General features: G+C 42.4%; 1 protein-coding gene across 1 annotated transcript in view; it reads left to right on the forward strand.

The window, feature by feature from the left end:
• The window catches only part of NUAK1 (NUAK family, SNF1-like kinase, 1), an 80,679-nt gene that overhangs the window by 35,563 nt on the left and 27,834 nt on the right, over window positions 1-17,282 (forward strand). The window contains exon 2 of the mRNA XM_015427594.1: window positions 5,787-5,907. Coding sequence (XP_015283080.1) covers window positions 5,787-5,907 — 121 coding nt within the window. The remainder of the gene's footprint in view (window positions 1-5,786; window positions 5,908-17,282) is intronic.

Below are 17,282 nucleotides of genomic sequence, written 5' to 3' on the forward strand. Positions count from 1 at the left end.
AATATAGCATTAGGTTCTTTTTGCCTGAAAAATATTCCAATTTAGACTTGGTTTAGTTTTATAGGAATTTATGTGTTTCACTTTTTTCTGCTGGCATCCTGAAGATTCATTAAGGCAGTATTTGCAGTTCTGAGAGCAGACAACAAAGATCCATGGATCAACATAGACCGGTGATAAGGCTAGTGGTAGATTCTTTCTCAAGGGATGCTCAACATATTAGAGAGTGGTGGAATGACTAGAGAGTTATTTACCTCCTGTAAACGGATAACCGTGGCCAAGTGTTGGAAAACCTTGTGGGGTGTGAATGATTGTAAAACAAACCTAATTATTTGGTCTTAAAGAGGTGACTGTTAAATCTTTGTGTTTGACATCTTGCATTTTAAAGGAAAATGCATATTCAAGGATTACCTGTTCCTAAGACTAGAAAGTGCTTCTTTTAAGTTACATTAGAAAATGGAATAGGCACTTACAGATCAATAATGATTTAGAGGAATGCAAGTGGATCTGGGATTGTGTAGTAACTAAACGTATTTCTGCAAGCTTAAAAGAATTTTTTAGAAGTTTGCTTCAGTGATGTCTCACTCCACATAGGTGAGCTACTGCATACAGCAACAGCTCTAGGCTGATCCTGCACTGAGCAGTGGGTTGGACTAGATGGCCTGTATGGCCCCTTCTGACTCTTTGATTCTATGATTCTATGTGGGATCAGTGCTGGCAGTGTGGGTCATCTATTTTTTTACATTTTTTGGCCATGATAAAAAATTCAGCCCTTTTGGAAATTGGTAATTCAGTTTGTTAATGAAATGTTGGGCTGTAATATACTCCTTGATCCAAAAGTTATTTTGCTGGGTTATGTAAAAGGCAGTCACCCTTCTGGATGTCGAGTTGGTCTTCAGCATACTTACTACTGCTAAAATGGCAATAGCAGCAAAATGGAAAATGTTGAAATCTTTCTCGGAGAGTAAATAGTTCCACTGGGTGTGGAACTCTGCCTTGGTGTTAACTAAATTGACATGTTATCAGAAGGTCCAGAGAAATAATGTTCAATGTTCAGTGAAATTTATTGACTGTTGGATATAGTTTATAATATTATGGGATAATAAGACAAAAAGAATTTCCTTATCTATCTTATGAGTTATTATAATGTCACTCTTGCTTTCTGTAGATGGGAGTATGAGCTCCATTACACTGTTGATATTGTATTATTTTTCAAGTTTGTATTTTTTTTTTGAAAAATCTAATTCAAAAAAGAAGAAAGGGTTGCCTGTGAATTTGATTTTTTTGTGGCATCCGGGGCCTAATTACATGGTACATTTATTTCTGGGTCCTCTTGATAAGATGTGTGTTGCAAGTGTGGGCTGAAAACTCAGTTCCCAGGCAATTACTGGCCCAAAGAAGAAGTGGCTTCAGCCTCCTCCACTGTGTGGGCAGGAGAGACACTGTTTCTCTCAGTGGAGGCACCACATGACTGTTGGGGCAAGTTATGTACCCGGGGCGCCACCAGGGGTCCGGGGCAAAGGCAGGAGCTTGGTTCACTTGAACAAAGGAAATTGAGGATCCTAGTTCCCCCAGCACCAACCAATAGCCACCTTGGCGGGAAATTCAAACCCTCCAATGGGACTAGGGGGTGCTAGGTGGGCATGTATATAGTTGGCCCTATCGGGCTGTTAGAGTAGTCTTGTGTTAAGTACAATAAACGTGTGCGAATGCATGTCGTCGTCCGAGTCTTCCATGTGGCGAACCCAGTACTTTTCAGGGCATACCTAGGTTTCCCTGATGGGACCATTCCGTGTCAGGAAAACAGCATTGGTTTGGCGGTGGGGCGAGATGGCTGAAGCCCTTCTCCTCTCACATGAAATCAGGCCCGCCTGTGTGTGTCTGGAAAATGAACTCCCAGCATTGAACTTCAGGCATCTGTCTGATTGCACAGACCCAGGGAGGACCTCAGGAAATCGTAATGTATAGTAAGCCCCCCTGTCTCTTTGTGAATGGTTAGTGTTGCATCATATTGCTGATTTCATCTCCATTGCCGTCTGTAGGCGTGCCTTTTGACAGGCAATATTGGCTATTGTTTCCTCTGTTCCCACCGTGCCTTTTGAGAAGATGAACATTTGCATGATTGAGGAAGGATGCAGGAAGGATATGGTTACTCAGTGACTGATGAATTTGCAAAGGACATGAAAGTGCAGGGTTCAAAAAACTATGCTGGCTGATATGAGTTGCTCAGTTTCTATTGAAACAGAAATATTGAAATAGTGGACTCATTATGGGGTGTTTGCTGTGTTAGCTTAGAATGAGCATTTGTTCACCCCCAAAGTTTGGTAGAAATGAAATCCCCTCCCCTGTAACCCAAATTTCTTCTTCAAGGATACTAAACCTTAAAGGGCTGAACATACCAGTTTCTTCATTTCCTTCTATTTTTCCTTTTCACCTTAGCTGACTCTCAGCTGCGCTCAACATTCTGAGAACAATTAGCATTCTCATACTTCATCAGTCTACTTTCTTTTTGGACAGGGAAATGTCCTTTATAAATTCTGCAAACCTCTGTATTCCCTTTGGCATATCCTGACGTCGTTGATGCCCTGTTGTGGTAACTTTATGATAGCAAAGTTCATGTTCAAGCGCCGATTACAAGGAACAAGTTGGGGGCATGTGCAGAATCATGGAGTGGGATAAACAGTGTGGAAATTTACCCCCTCTCCCCTCCAGTCTCTGTATCTTGAACTGGCCAGTTCCCCCACATCTCCCCCTACTTAACTTTTCTTAACAGAACATGTCCAGTTCTCATCAGGCTGTTGGGGGGGGGGGCATTAATTTACAGATTCATATTTTTCTGTATATGTGGGGATTCTCTAAATTCCTAGAAACTCCTACTAGTTTGTAGAAACTCTTGCTTTGTTGGTGGGTGACTGTTTTTGTTGCTTTTATGATTAGCATAAACCACCTGGTTTACCATTAGATATAATACAATGGTGGTTTGTACAGCACCATCAGTTTATATGGCAATTTACTGAGTAACATATCATACAAACAAACAGACAAGATTGGTTCTGCCACAGTCTGAATTTTGGCAGTGGAGGTGGCAACAACAGGAGGGGAAGGGTAGGAAAGGCCAGGCAGCAAGGAATAAATGTGAGCAAATGTAGTTACAGGTAGCTGTTTTAAGGGCTTGCATGCTTCAGCAGCAGGCAGCCTGATATTAAATTATAGTAGATAGACATACTTTACTATGTCCATGCTGTTAAACTGAACATCACAGATGTGTAGAATTAAGATTCAGTCCACAAGATATTTGATCTATGGATATTAAATAATATTGAATATTTCTTATTGTTTAGCATTTTAAAATTAGATGCTGCTATAGTGCAGAATGCAAGTTAGAGTTGCCAAGTATACTCTGCACACAGTTTGTTTATATCAGTTGTTGTAGATTTTCCGAGCTGTATGGCTGTGGTCTTGGTATTGTAGTACCCGATGTTTCACCAGCAGCTGTGACTGGCATCCTCAGAGGTATAACACAAAAGATGCAGTACTCTCTGTGTCAAGGTGAGAAGAAAAATGGTAGGCAGGTAATTTATATCTACTCAGGAAGGTGTGGTAGGGCTGAGTCATTATCTTGGAGGAGTTTCCCAGGCTGTGACATGCTAATGGAGGAGCTTTCCTGATGAGGTTCTTTTGCATATGGATTGGCTATTGAAATTCTAATCTTATCTGTAATGCTATTGTAAGAAGTAGAGCATTTTGTGTTTTTCAGGACAGGAAACCATGCCCTATTTATTTTTAAACTCTCTTTTTTCCTGTTGAAATTGTGTTTATGTTTATGAATTTCAATGGCTTCCCTGTGTAATCTGACATGGTAATTGGATGTGTTGTCCAGCCTTTCAGTGTCTTAGAATAAAATACTGTGTCCTGTTTGAGTTAGGCTATGTTCAGCCACAGCTGATTTTTCAGGTTGGCCCAGTCTGCAATGTCTTTCATGTTCTTTTATTCTTGTCTGAATGCTATGCTGTGTGGTCCCGATGTAAACCTGTCCACAACTGCATGGTATGTGGTTTATATGTTCACTGTAACTTGTAAACAAGGCTCTTTAATGAGGCAGTTATCAGACCTGTTGTCACCTGTGGATGATTCTTCCAGTTATTTCAATATCTCAATCTTAACTTCTTATGTTAAGCAGACCATTCAAGAGGCTCCATCATATGCTGTCCACATAAATAAAATACATTTCATTGTCTCCTGATTTATATTGAAACTACAATAGTCTTTGTGGACAACCTTCATTCAGGATGTTCAGGGATAATACCATACTACCTTGCCCACAGGAATAAACAGTTTTAAAAGGGGATTAGAAAGATATATGGAGGATGTCTAATAATAGCTACTAGCCATGGTGACTGAGGGGAACCTCCACATTCAGAGGCACTAAACCTCTGAATCCCAGAACCAGGAGGTAACATCAGGGGAAGGCCTTGGCCTCTGTGCCTTGTTGTTGGCCCTCCAGAGGAACTGGTTGGCCACTGTGTGAATCAGGATGCTGGACCACTGGTCTGATCCAGCAGGACTCTTCTTATGTTCCTAGTCCTCTCTGTCTTTTCATGCAGGGAATCATCAGATATTGGTGAATTGTTTGTGGGACCTTATGGGGAGCTGGAGGACAACAGAATAATAGAAGCACAGAGTTGGAAGGGGGCATACAGGCCATCTAGTCCACCTCATCAGTCAATGCAGGATCAGCCCAGAGCATCCCTGATAAGTGTTTGTTCAGACGCGGCTTAAAGACTGCCAGCGAGGGGGAGTTCACCACCTCCCTAGGCAGCTGATTCCACTGTGGCACAACTCTTACTTGTAAAAAAAGTTTTCCCTAATATCCAGCCGGTACCTTCCCATTCCTTAATTTAAACCTATTATTGCAAGTCCTATCCTCTGGAATTTATTCAGTATGTTGGATAAATTTCTTTGTCATGATGACACCCAAAAGTAGTAATTAGATACTATTTCTCTGATTGGCACTGGAATCACAGAGTTCAATATTGTCCATATTATTCTACATTTATATGAAGCAATCAGGAGACACTGTAAAGTTTTGGAGTGTGTCATCAGTGTTCTTCTTTTACTATTAGCTTAGGAAACAAAGTTTGACAACTGAACTGCTGCTTCCCCACATGGTTTTGTGGATGAAAAATTTAGAGGTGTAACCATGTTACTCTGTTGTAGCAAAACAAAACAAAACTTCAATGGCTCCTTAAAGACTAATGACATTAATTGTAATATGTGTTTTGTGAGTCAGAGCTTGCTACTTTCAATATGTGAAGGAGAAATCATTTTGGGAATTCTTCCTTCTTATAAGAATTGCCAAATTAATTTCCATATATTTTGTGACCAATAATGCAGTGCAGACCATAAGGTATCCCTAATACCTCATGAAAATTATTCTAGGATGATGGTAGATTTAGATCAAGAGTTAGCTTGTTCCCATTAGGTAGCAACACTTTAATCTCATTTGGATCATGAATAGACCTGTGTTATGCTTTAAAAATCGTATTATCTGTAAAATGAAAGGCATTACAAATAAAGATCTCAAAACCACACTACCAGCTGCTGCAACATTGACTACATTTGTCAGTGCAATAAAAAGGAAAGGCCTGTGGGTGTATATTTCAAAGCTTTGTTTTGTTCATTCCATGTTTTCCAACATCTAACATCTGTATTTATTTTCTGAATTCTTCTAATGGATTACTTTCATCTGTTTTGTTCCAAGTGTAATGATCAATTTCCTGAATTTATAGGTTGCAATAAAATCCATCCGTAAGGACAAAATTAAGGATGAACAAGATATGGTTCACATCAGACGGGAGATTGAGATCATGTCATCTCTCAGCCATCCTCATATCATCACTATATATGAAGGTTAGTGACTGGTATTCTTTTCATCATCGGTACCATTTACTCATTCAGTTCTAACTTTATCCTAACCTTTTACATCAGGGGCTCTGTAGAACTTAATTTCCACCTACTTGTAAGGAATGGTTCTTACTGGAAATACTATTAAAGCTGTTTGTACACTAATAATGATATAGTGGCCCTGGTCACACGGGAGGATTTGGCCCAGAAGAGGGACGGATCGGGGGCACAGCAAACGGGCGCGATCACACCGTAACATCTGGGAAGCGGCGCACACCCGTCCCCGATCCAGCCCCTCAGGCCGAAAATGCGCGGAAAAAAAGAACCAGCAAAAAAGGAGTACTTACCTGAAACGGCGCAGCAAGCGCGGCCATGGGATCGCCGGCGCGCCTGTCTCCAGGAGCATTCGAGGCTCCCAGCCGAACTGCGCGTGCGCACACATGCGCAGCCGGCAGTCTCACACTTCCTTCTGTGACTTTCTCCCCGGCATCTGATCGTGCCGGGGAGCAACTGCGCGGCGCCTCACGGGATCCGTATGATCCCGCTGCCGCGTGTTTCTTTTGGTGCGGCTTTACAAAGCCACACTTTGGCCGCATCAATTTCCCCCGTGTGGCAGGGGCCAGTGAAAGTCTTTCCCAAGCTGTTTCCAACCCACTGGATTGGTGTGGTAAGATATTCCAATTGTTATGGAAACCTGCAGGAACAAAATGAAGTGCTCAAACCACTTTGCTACCTGAGGGCGTTATGTAAAATGTGAGGGGAGCTCAGGCTAAGGGTAGCTTTCTTGCAGTTTTTACCTCCAGCAATTCCCCAGTGGAGTTTCATTTTTCCATTGCTGCATTTCTGTTTTGTCAGTTTAGTTAGCAAGATAATTAGTTGGGATGAAAGTGTGACAGCTGGTCACCATGGAGGCACTTTATCCGAACACTGGTGCTACTGATGCCAACTTTCCCATCTAGCCTCAGCCAAGAAATAGTCCTGCCAAACCTCACTAAGCACTATACAGACTATTTCAATAGCAGAACATGTGTCAAAACAGAAGTTCTCACTGGCCATGGGATAGTAGGGTGGCCTTAGTCCAGGTGATCCATCATTTTGTCATGTAGCCAACTGTGGGAAGCCTAGGCCTGTTCTGGAGCCTTTGATCCCAGATAATAAATTTTGGGGAATTCTGCATCCATGGTTGAAGGGGAAGTAGGCATTCACACTATGTTCACACCACGCACCCTGAATGGACAAGATCCACTGTCATGCTGCAAAAGCTGCTTTTGGAACTGCTTTTAAACTATACTTGGAGCCCTAATTTGGATAACCCCAGGCTGAAGAGCTTTACATGGAAACATTTCTCCTCTAGGGGACTTCCTTTCTTTTCCACTACTTCTACATGAAATTGAGCCAACTTCAGAGGACAGCGGAAGACAGGAGGGCCTGGCGGGAGCTGGTCCTTGGGGTCGCGAAGAGTCGGACTCGACTGTGCGACTGAACAACAACAACAACAACAAGGCATTCAGTTAAAGAAATGAAGGAGGCAAGCCTTATGATTGTCAAAATGCCATCACAGAGCCTTATGAAACCTCCCATGGGACCCAGTTTCTTTTCTAGCAGGGGCCCAGTTTCTTTTCTAGCAATGCCTCCTTTGGCAGCATTCCAAGGGAGGTGGCCCACTAAAATTGTGCAGTTGCTGCTCTCTTTGCCCCAGTTGTGCAGAGGGACCGGTGGGTTTATCAGTTTGTTGGCTAAACTGTAGAAGTAGTGGAAAAGAAAGGAAGTCCCGTAGAGGAGGAATGTTTCCATGTAAAGCTCTTCAGCCTGGGGTTATCCAAGTTAGGGCTCAAAGTATAATTTAAAAGCAGTTCCAAAAGCAGCTTTTGCAGCATGACAGTGGATCTTGTCCATTCAGGGTGCGTGGTGTGAACATAGTGTGATGACTGTGAATGTCGAATATGGGTTAAAGTTAGATCTGGGAGAGCCAAGATCAATTTCCCAGTCTGCCATGCAGTTTGCTGGGTGGCCTTGGGACAGACATCTCTTTCAGCCTATCTTCTCCAGCACTGTGCAGTGAGGACAAATGGGGGAGAGGAGAACCACGTATACTACCTGAGCTCCTTGTAGAAAGGGTGTGAAATGTGCTAGATAGGAGCCGCCTCAAGCATTCATTGGTTTTGTAGACGCCTGTAGCAAAAAGGCTGTCAGAGGTTGTCCATCATCAGTCATCCGTTCCATTTGGTGAGCACTTACATTTCGGGTCTGCATAATATTTATTTAGTTATATCTTGCCTTTCTCCCCAGTGGGGACCCAAGCCTCCTCCTCTCCTCCCTTTTATCTTCACAACAACCCTGTGAGGTAGGTTAGGCTGAGAGTGTATGACTGGCCCAAGATCACCCAGCAAGCTTCCATGGCAGAGTGGGGATTTGAACCTGGGGCTCCCGGATCCAAGTCCAACACTCTAACCACTGCAGCGCACTAGGAATGTTATAGTGCTGATCACTTCAGATAAGAGGGGACAAGTTATTTGAAACAATATTGCTGCTCATGAGGAGGCTCTAGCTTAGTTTATGTCTGCCTCCATAGCCAAGTACAAACCACTGCAGTGCATAGTATTCCAATGACATATTCTTGAGCACATCTTTGGCAGCCCCACTTGTCATGATTCCAGTTTAATGGATAACATTTAAATACATTTGCATATTTGCAAAACCTCAAGATGGCTGCCATTTTGAAGACGATGAAAGAAGATCATGCGTTCTCTTGTTATCAGGAAATACCATTCTTGATAATTCCTTTTGTTCCAAAGTGCGAATGATCTGTTAGTTTTGGATAGGCATAAGAAGTGAAAGTTTCTCTCTATCAAATGTGGCATACACTGAAAGAAGCTGGCATGTCTGCGAGGCCTCCCTGAAGCTGTACCTTTCTGTCTGATTTCCACTGATTAATCAGGGGCATAGTTTAATCTGCAATTAAAGCTTTAAGTTGATTAACCTTCCAATTAAATCAGTTAAAACGTGTAGCCTTAATGGAAACCTGATTCTGAGAGCTGATGTGACTGATTAAAACAAGAATTGCTTGGAATCATATTACAGTATCACATATTGAGTTATTCAAAAGCATGTTCCTTTAGTTGAAAGGAGATGAATATCTGACTTTTTTATTAAATAAACTCTTAACAGGATCTGGAAACAGAGAAGGAGGAGGGGTGCTGTGTCAGCATGTGGGTTGCAAATGGAGCAAATGTTCTCAAAACAGGCTGACATTTAAAAAAAATCTGTCTGCTGGAAACCTGCATTTTGGCTATTACAAAAAGAAAGAAAGAAAAGAACTTGCACTTCTTCAAAGCAGCCAGATCCTAGACAGAATTAGCCACGTCCATTAATTTCAACTGCCTTTGGTGTGCCTAGCCCTGCATGTCCTGTAAATTGAAAACGGGACAAAAATAGGAAGGAAAAAGCTTTTTCTACCACATTTGAAGCAGAATGTGTTGTTCTGTTTAGTGTCACAGCAGTGCTCTTCTTAATAGCGCCTCAAGTTTTCCTATTAGTTTCCAAGCACCTCATTTGAACCTGCACTGAGATCGTTATTATTATCATTACTCATTATCTAGATGTTTATGACCCACTTTTCTCTCCAATAAGGACCCAAAGCAGCTTACAACACCATTGTCCGCTCCTCCTTTCATCCTCACAACAACCCTGTGAGGTAGGTTAGGCAGAGAGAGAGTGACCGGCCTCAGGTCACCCAGTGAGCTTCCATGGCAGAGCAGGGATTTGAACGTGGGTCTCCCAGATCCTGGTCTGACACTCTAACCAGAGCACTGTGCTGTTGATTCACCAGTCCAGTGGTGTGTCATCCTTGCGCAGGGCCATGCTAGTCTTCTCTGTATCGTTCCAATTGTAGTATATGTGCTGCCGAAGCAAGCACCAGTCCAGTGGTGTATTTGTCCATTGAACTTGGAGGCAGCTGTCTAGCCATTATGCTGTCATGTCTTTCAGTTCAAATGTATCTTGAGTTAAACATTTTTTGATAAAAGGTTTTTTAATTTCTTAAAGAGATTACATTAAAAATCCCCCCCCCCCAAATAAGTAGTTTACCTTGTTCACCCACCCTGAAAAGGCAAACCATGAGAATTCATACTAGTGGTATTTCATGACAATAACTGGGAAGAACAAGGAGAACAGAGACATGAGAAGCAGAACTGCTGTCCAGTTCTGGCAGAGCTGCTGTGCCTTTAACAGCTGCCTTCATGATAAGAAAGCTCTTCAGTCATGCCAGGGAAATTACATTGTTGACGTTAAGCTGGAAAAACCCAGCCAGAGAGAAGGTAGTAATCCAAAGGAAGACATCTCCTTCCTGCCCATCATTGTGGAGGAAGGTGTGGACCTAAACTTGTATTTGCAGACACGGCACTATTCCAGACTTGCAGGAAACACTTCCCTCCCCCCTCAATGATCCAATGAACTGTGTTTAAAGAACTACAGGATTCTGGTATTGCCTTTGGGAAGTTGCCCTCCCACCCTTCTCCTTCCTAAAGATCCTGAGTTAGTAGAGGGAATGTTTCTAAAATGCATTGGCTGCTCTCATTTCAAAATTAGGTACTGTGTTGGTGGACGAAGAAATGCATCTTTGAATTCTGTTCACAATTTGTCTGTTTTAATATGCACTGAATGTGAGAAAGAAATAATATTGGTAACTACCATTACAGATTAAGCTTCTAGGCATTTTTTGTATTGAAGAATACTTTTCTTGTCTGTGATAATTGCAGGAAAATATAAAAATCTAAAATGATAGAATTGGATCATGCCCTGGTCTCAAATGAGCTGCACTGGTGGTATTGCCACTAATTTATTTTTTCTTTTCTAGTGGAGAAGGGGCAGAAAAGATAAGGGGGTAGGACAGAAACAAAACAAAATAAAAAATGAAGAATGGAGAAGAAAATCAAAGTGTGTGCCACGTTGACAGTGTATCCCACACCTGGAAGACTGTTGGTTAATAGGTGTTCTTCTAGTGTGAGAATTATTCCTTTGATGGAAGGTCTTAATATCAGAATTTCAAACACATCCCTTTTAAAAACAGGAGCCATGTTATGATATCCTTTTGACCTTGTTTGGCTAAAAGTGATTAACCTCTGCATTTGTCAAATCAGTGTCAACACAAACCACCCATTCTCAGTGGTAGCCAAATCTGCATGTACATAAACAGGCTTTTAGTTGCAGGATTCTTTTTGTAACTTGATCTAAATGAATTTATATCCACATTATCTGTAAGAGGCAGACCCCCAGTTGGAGTCTGAAGAAATTTCATCCTCTCCACAGAGCTATAATTGGCAGTCTTTTGAGAGTGCAGCTGGAAGGGAAGTGCTTTCAAGTAATTTTTGACTGAGTAGATTAAGTTGACTTTTCCAGTAGTGTTCTGATTTCAGGACATACATTTTAACTTAAAAGGCAAAGCCATGATTTTTATTCTCTGCCCTCCAAGCCTCAAGAGTTATATCTTTTGAGTGGAAATATTTTATGGACATGCTAACTTCAGAAAAATGTCCCCTTTGGTGGTACTTTACAAGAGTTTAAAATCTGGAGAAAATAAAGAGTCTTTCATATTCATGTACGGATCCAGGGGTCATTTCCTGCAGGAGCGCACAGGAGCAGAGCTCAGGCAGTAAAGAGCCCAGGGGGTGGGCACATGCAACAAGCCCTGCCCCCTGCTCCTAACAGCCCCGGGCCACAAGGAGCAAGAAGCAGCCAGGTAAGTTGCAGAGCCCCCCCCCCAGATAGCAATCCAAAGGAGTCCAGTGGCACCTTTAAGGCCAAGGTTTATTCAGGTACATCCTCTCCCTCCTCTGTGCGGGCAGATCTGCGCATTCCCCCCCCCATAGCTAGCAATCCAGAAGAGTCCAGTGGAGCCTGAACGGTGGGTGTTGCCTTCTGACACACTTCCGGTGATGTCAGGGGGTGTGGCATATGCAAATAAGTTATGCTAATGAGTTATACTAATGAGCTCCTGCACCTCTTTTTCTACGAAATGACCCCTGTACGAGTGTATTAGCAGAGTTATATGTATTAAGTATTTGTAAGACATTCACTATATGAAGTATAATTTACGGCCAGTATGTTTCTCCCCCCCCCCATTATATGAGTATAGATTCTGTATGACAAAAGAAAGGGGACATTTAAGAACCAGTGTGCTCTGAAATCTAAATAGTGCAGCAGTAGAAATAACTTCAGAAGGATTTCCTCTATTGGATGAATAAATATTCTTATTCATATGAATCTGCTCCAGGGTTCATTGAAGCAAAGAATATGTGCCCCATTTTGCTGGATTAGAGATGACAATAAACAACTTTTTTGAGGTATTGTAGCCATCTGGAAGAGGCAAAAAAAGAGTATTGCCTCAACCCCCCCAGATCTGCCAGGTTTTTGCTTCTAAAGTCTTGAGCTTTGAGCAGAAGTGAGAATACAAGATTGTAAACCATTTTGGAAAGAGGCCGTATTTGGAAGAGAATGTTGCTAAAGTTACTAGGACATAGTTTGAGATAATCCTGTTTAGTACTATAATATAAATCATTTAACTCAACTGAAACAAACTGAAATCTAGTCCAGACAAATGGAATGTAAATGCTGCATGTGTATGAACACACACACACATAAATAATATACTGAGTATGTTAGTGCGTATGATAATGACACATTACATTTACTGCCTAGCATCGCTATTCTGCTGAAACATTTGTTATATCTAATAGCCGTAACTTTGGTAGGTGTGTTTTCAATGATATGTCTGTGTCCCTATAGAAGTAGCATATATCCTGGATATCCTGGATTGGTCTAGTGTACTCAGTGCAGAGCGTAATTGCTTGGTTTTATTACTTTAACATTAGCAGCACCATAAAAACACAGTTATCTAATTCTCTCTTTAACCTTTAAATACATTATTTCCATTGTTTTTGATAACAACCAAGATTATAGTACAGATTTTCTAAGAGACTAGTGATTAGAAATGAAAGAAGTACAAAATTAATTAACCTCCACACTCCATGATCTTTAACTTCCTTGTATTCAATATAATTTAATACCTAAATAACACCACTTTGTTATAGAGTACTAGGGGTGTGCAAGGGAAATTTGGATGTATTGGACCCAAAAAATGCCAGTATTTCCCAATATTCCCAAATCCCAATACCTGTATGGTATTCAGATTTGTTAAATATTCAAGATTTCCCATTTTTTCTGGGCCCATTATACCCTATGGGGACCATTAAAGTAAATGGCAAATCTATCTTGGGGTATATTAAGTGTTCTGGGCGGTCATTTGAAGTAGAGGCACCAAATTCGCAGTGCAGCTGCTGGAGCCTGTCCCCAAAAGAACCTCCAAGTTTCAAAAAGATTGGACTGGGGTCCTATTCTATGGGCACCCAATGAAGGTTTCCAATCCTCCATTGTTTCCAATGGGTGGGGGGGGGAAAATAGCAAGGCAGTACTGGCCCAGCAGAATGTCCTAGAGAATCTCTGCAGTAGAAAGTGAAGTGTGTATGTGTGGGGGGGCATTTTTGCAAGGCCAGCAACAGAACCAGTGCAATATGCTCAGCAGAACCCAAACCTAACAGGACCAAGGTCAAATCTGAGAATCTGAGAAGTAGAAACTGAGGGGGCATTTCTGAAAGGACAGCAGAACCAGTGCAGTAGTGCCCAGCAGCAGAACCCAGTGCCAACCTAGTAGTGCTGAGCCGGCCTTGGCCGGGAGGGCGGGATAAAAATCTAAATAATAAATAAATAAATAGTGCCCATCAGCAGAACACAGTGCCATTGTGGCAAATGCCAGTTCAACAGGACTGATGTCAAGCACAGAATCACAATCCAAGTGAGTGGGTGGGTGGTTGCAGGGATAGCAGAACCAGTGCAATAGTACCCAGCAGTTCAACCCAGTGCCAACCTACTAGTGCCCAGCAGCACACACTTGGAACACATAACAGTGACCACCCTCCCCCCAAAAACCAACCTTCTAGAAATTAAAGGGAAGAAATAAATGGAGGGAAACTACTGAGGAGAAAGGTGGGGAAAAGGACTTAAGATTTATTTATTTATTCAAATTTGTACCCCGACCTCCCCTCCTAAGCAGGCTCAGGGCGGCTTACAAACAATAAAACATAATAACATTCAAATATCATAAAACTTCTAAAACAATTAATAAAAATCATATTATATCACTAAAGTGCTAGCAGTGTGAAATCAAGAAGATAAATCAAGAAGAACCTAAAACAAAAGCCCTTTCATATACATACACCAGACCAAAAAAAGAAAAGGGGGGGAGCAGAGGAAACAAGCAACAAAGCCTCCCCCCCCCAACTCCCAAAAAAAGAGAAAAAGAAGAAAACATTGAAGGATGGTGACGGGGGGGGGGGGGGAGAAAATTCAAGTAAAATAATTAAAAAAAATTAAAAAGCAAGCAGAACCCCCCAAATACACAAAACCAAAAAAGAACCAAAAATGAATAAATTAACCAAGTTTTAAACCAACTCCAAAGAACCAAAGCCAAAGAGAAATTTCAAGTAAAATAATTAAAAAAAATTAAAAAGCAAGCAGAACCCCCCAAATACACAAAACCAAAAAAGAACCAAAAATGAATAAATTAACCAAGTTTTAAACCAACTCCAAAGAACCAAAGCCAAGAACCAAAGCAGAAGGAAGGAACCCTTGACCTCCCCCCCAACCTACCACCAGGCCCAAACAATAACAAAACTCCACAAAAATAACTGCAAGCCACGAAACCAGAAGGAACTAAAACCTAAGAATAAAATCAAAGGGAACCAAAAAAAGGCCTGAGGCCCTTGGCCTCACTACCCTCACCACATCCTACCACCCACGAAGCCCAAAGAATAACTAACAGTAAAATAAGAAATTTTTCCTTAAAATGCCGTTCAGTCAAACCAGTCACTTTCTTCACTTCTCCAGGCAGGCAGGATCTGATCCAAAGTCTAAGGCACCACAGCTCCCCCTGAGGTGCTTTTGCCATTGGGCTGCAGAGATGCCTCTTCCCTCTCCCTCCTGGTGCCCTGGAAACTAGAGCAAAAGGCGGGAAAGAGCCCTCGAGGAGAGAATTGAAAGTTAACTTTGTAGCCCTTTAAATCTCTCACCACCACCTATTCAGTATAGTCAAATATACCCCCATAAAGCTGGAAAAAATTGTATTTATTCGGGATCAACTATATTGGTAGCTGGTCAGATTCTGTGATATGTATTTGGCTTTTTAAAAATACCTGGAAAATACTGGTAAAGTATTTTCTGTGTATTTTTTCGGCTTGGGTACAGCCAAATCCACACCTCTATAGGGAGCTAAGATCACAGAGCTGAGGAAAAGCTGGCAATTTGCCTTGTATTCTCAAGATAATTTGTATATCTCATGCAACCTAGAATGGATTTCCCAGGGCTAATTCTCATTCACACACATGTCTAGTGGCATGACAACCAAGGGGCTAAAAAACAGTGAACTAATCATCTGGAAATTTCCATTATGATTCTCTTCTGGCATGGACACCGGAAGTGGTTTTAGGCATGACACTCTTTTTCATCCTCAGTCCCTCATCTGTATCCATTAAGGCCTTTTAGAGACATTGGCTGCGGTCACACACTCTAAATAATCCACTTTCAATCCACTTTTAGTGCACTTTTCAACTGGATTTTACTGTGTGAACTAGCAAAATCCAGTTGGAAAGTGAAGTAGAAGTGGATTATTTAGTGTGTGTGACCGCAACCATTGTGGGGATTACAGGAAGACAGTATAAACAAAACGTTTTGAACACTAAAAATTCATATGAATGACAAGAGTTATAATGATTTTCTGTGGTGAAATTTTCTTTCTCTGTAGTATAGATGTGAATATCAAAACTACGAGGATATGAAGGACTCATTCAGTGCTGTGAGGCAGATTTTCCTGCCAAAACAAAATTGCTGAAACACTTTCCCCATTCTGTGACTGAGCCGCCCCCTTGTAGTGTTCTGTGTCTCACCCTGTGATAGTGATTTGGGTTTTGACCAGGCCAGAGATTTATTGTAGAAAAGCAGGAGCCCTTGTGTTATACCCTTGGTAAATGGCACTTGAGAGAAAGTAAAGTTCAAACAGGAATGGTGATTTATTAAACAGACACAGTTGGGTTAGATATAGGCAGGGACAAGAAGACTGAGATAAATTTTGTAGTATTTACAATTGATAATATTTTGCTCTGGTAACAGAGTATTTTTGGCCCCGGTCACACGAGAGGATTTGCCTCGCAAAACGGACGGATTGAGGGCGGATTAAACCGGCATGATCAGATGCCAACATCTGGCAAGCGTCGCACACCCGCCCCTAACCCATAGCTTCTGGCCGAAGATGCAGATCTAAAAGAGACTAGTGAAAGGGCAGTACCTACCGGCTGTCATGCAGCACTGGCGGCTGTGAGATCGCCGATGCGCAGTTATCCCGTGGTATGCATGGCAATGGCGAACCGCGCATGCACACAACTGCTGCGGCTGCCCCTCCTCACCCTTCTTAGTGTCGCTTCCCCTGCAGCATGTGATTGCGGCTGCCGGCAGACGCACAGAGGCATGGGGGACCTGTCTGATCCCGCTGCCACGCTTCTGTTTGTTGCGGCTCTAAAAAGCCGCACTTCCCCCGTTCCTGCTCGTGTGACCGGGGCCTTTGAAGCTTATTTTTAAGAGACTCAGTTCATAACAGTGAGAGGTTTGTTTGTCTTGGAGCTTTCTTAACAGCACCAATGTGTCTTAGTAAAGATTCATATAACTATCTTAGTTTCCTGGAGGTTAGCACTTTCTTCCTGTACTTAATTCCCTCTCTTGTGGGATTATAGAGCTCCCTTTGACTCTAGAGGAGTCTAAGACCGTTCACTTTCTCACACCAACCAGGGGTCCCTTCTAAATTGAATCCACTGAGGCCGAGGACAGACTGGCATTTTGAAGCATGAGGGAGTCGTGGCAACTTGTTCCGGGTATTCCCGGTCACACTGCACCGACTGATGTGGGAGCATACCGGGGAGGAGGCGCAAGGGAGCGTTCGCACTGTTGGCTCTCCCCTGGCGGAGGCGCAGCTTTCTTTTTGGTAATCCGGAGATATGCGCAAAAGCGCACAAGGAATTGCAGCTTTCGGCATTCACACTTTGTTGGTGCGGGATGAACGTGGGATGACCGCGCTTTCCAGGGTTTGCTACCACTTTCACCAGGTACTTTTTAAACTCGGGAGGCAAGCAGTACAAGACGGGCTGAGTACGGCTGGGGAACGCCTGACAGATGTGCCTGTGTGAACCGACCCTTTAATCCGTTTGTGAAACATTTTTGGCACGTGCCTATCTCAGGGCAAACTGCCAGTCTGAACTCAGCCTGAATAACTGAGAAGGGAA

The sequence above is a fragment of the Gekko japonicus genome, unplaced genomic scaffold (assembly GCF_001447785.1).
Source record: "Gekko japonicus isolate JY-2015 unplaced genomic scaffold, Gekko_japonicus_V1.1 scaffold28, whole genome shotgun sequence".
NCBI lineage: Eukaryota > Metazoa > Chordata > Lepidosauria > Squamata > Gekkonidae > Gekko > Gekko japonicus.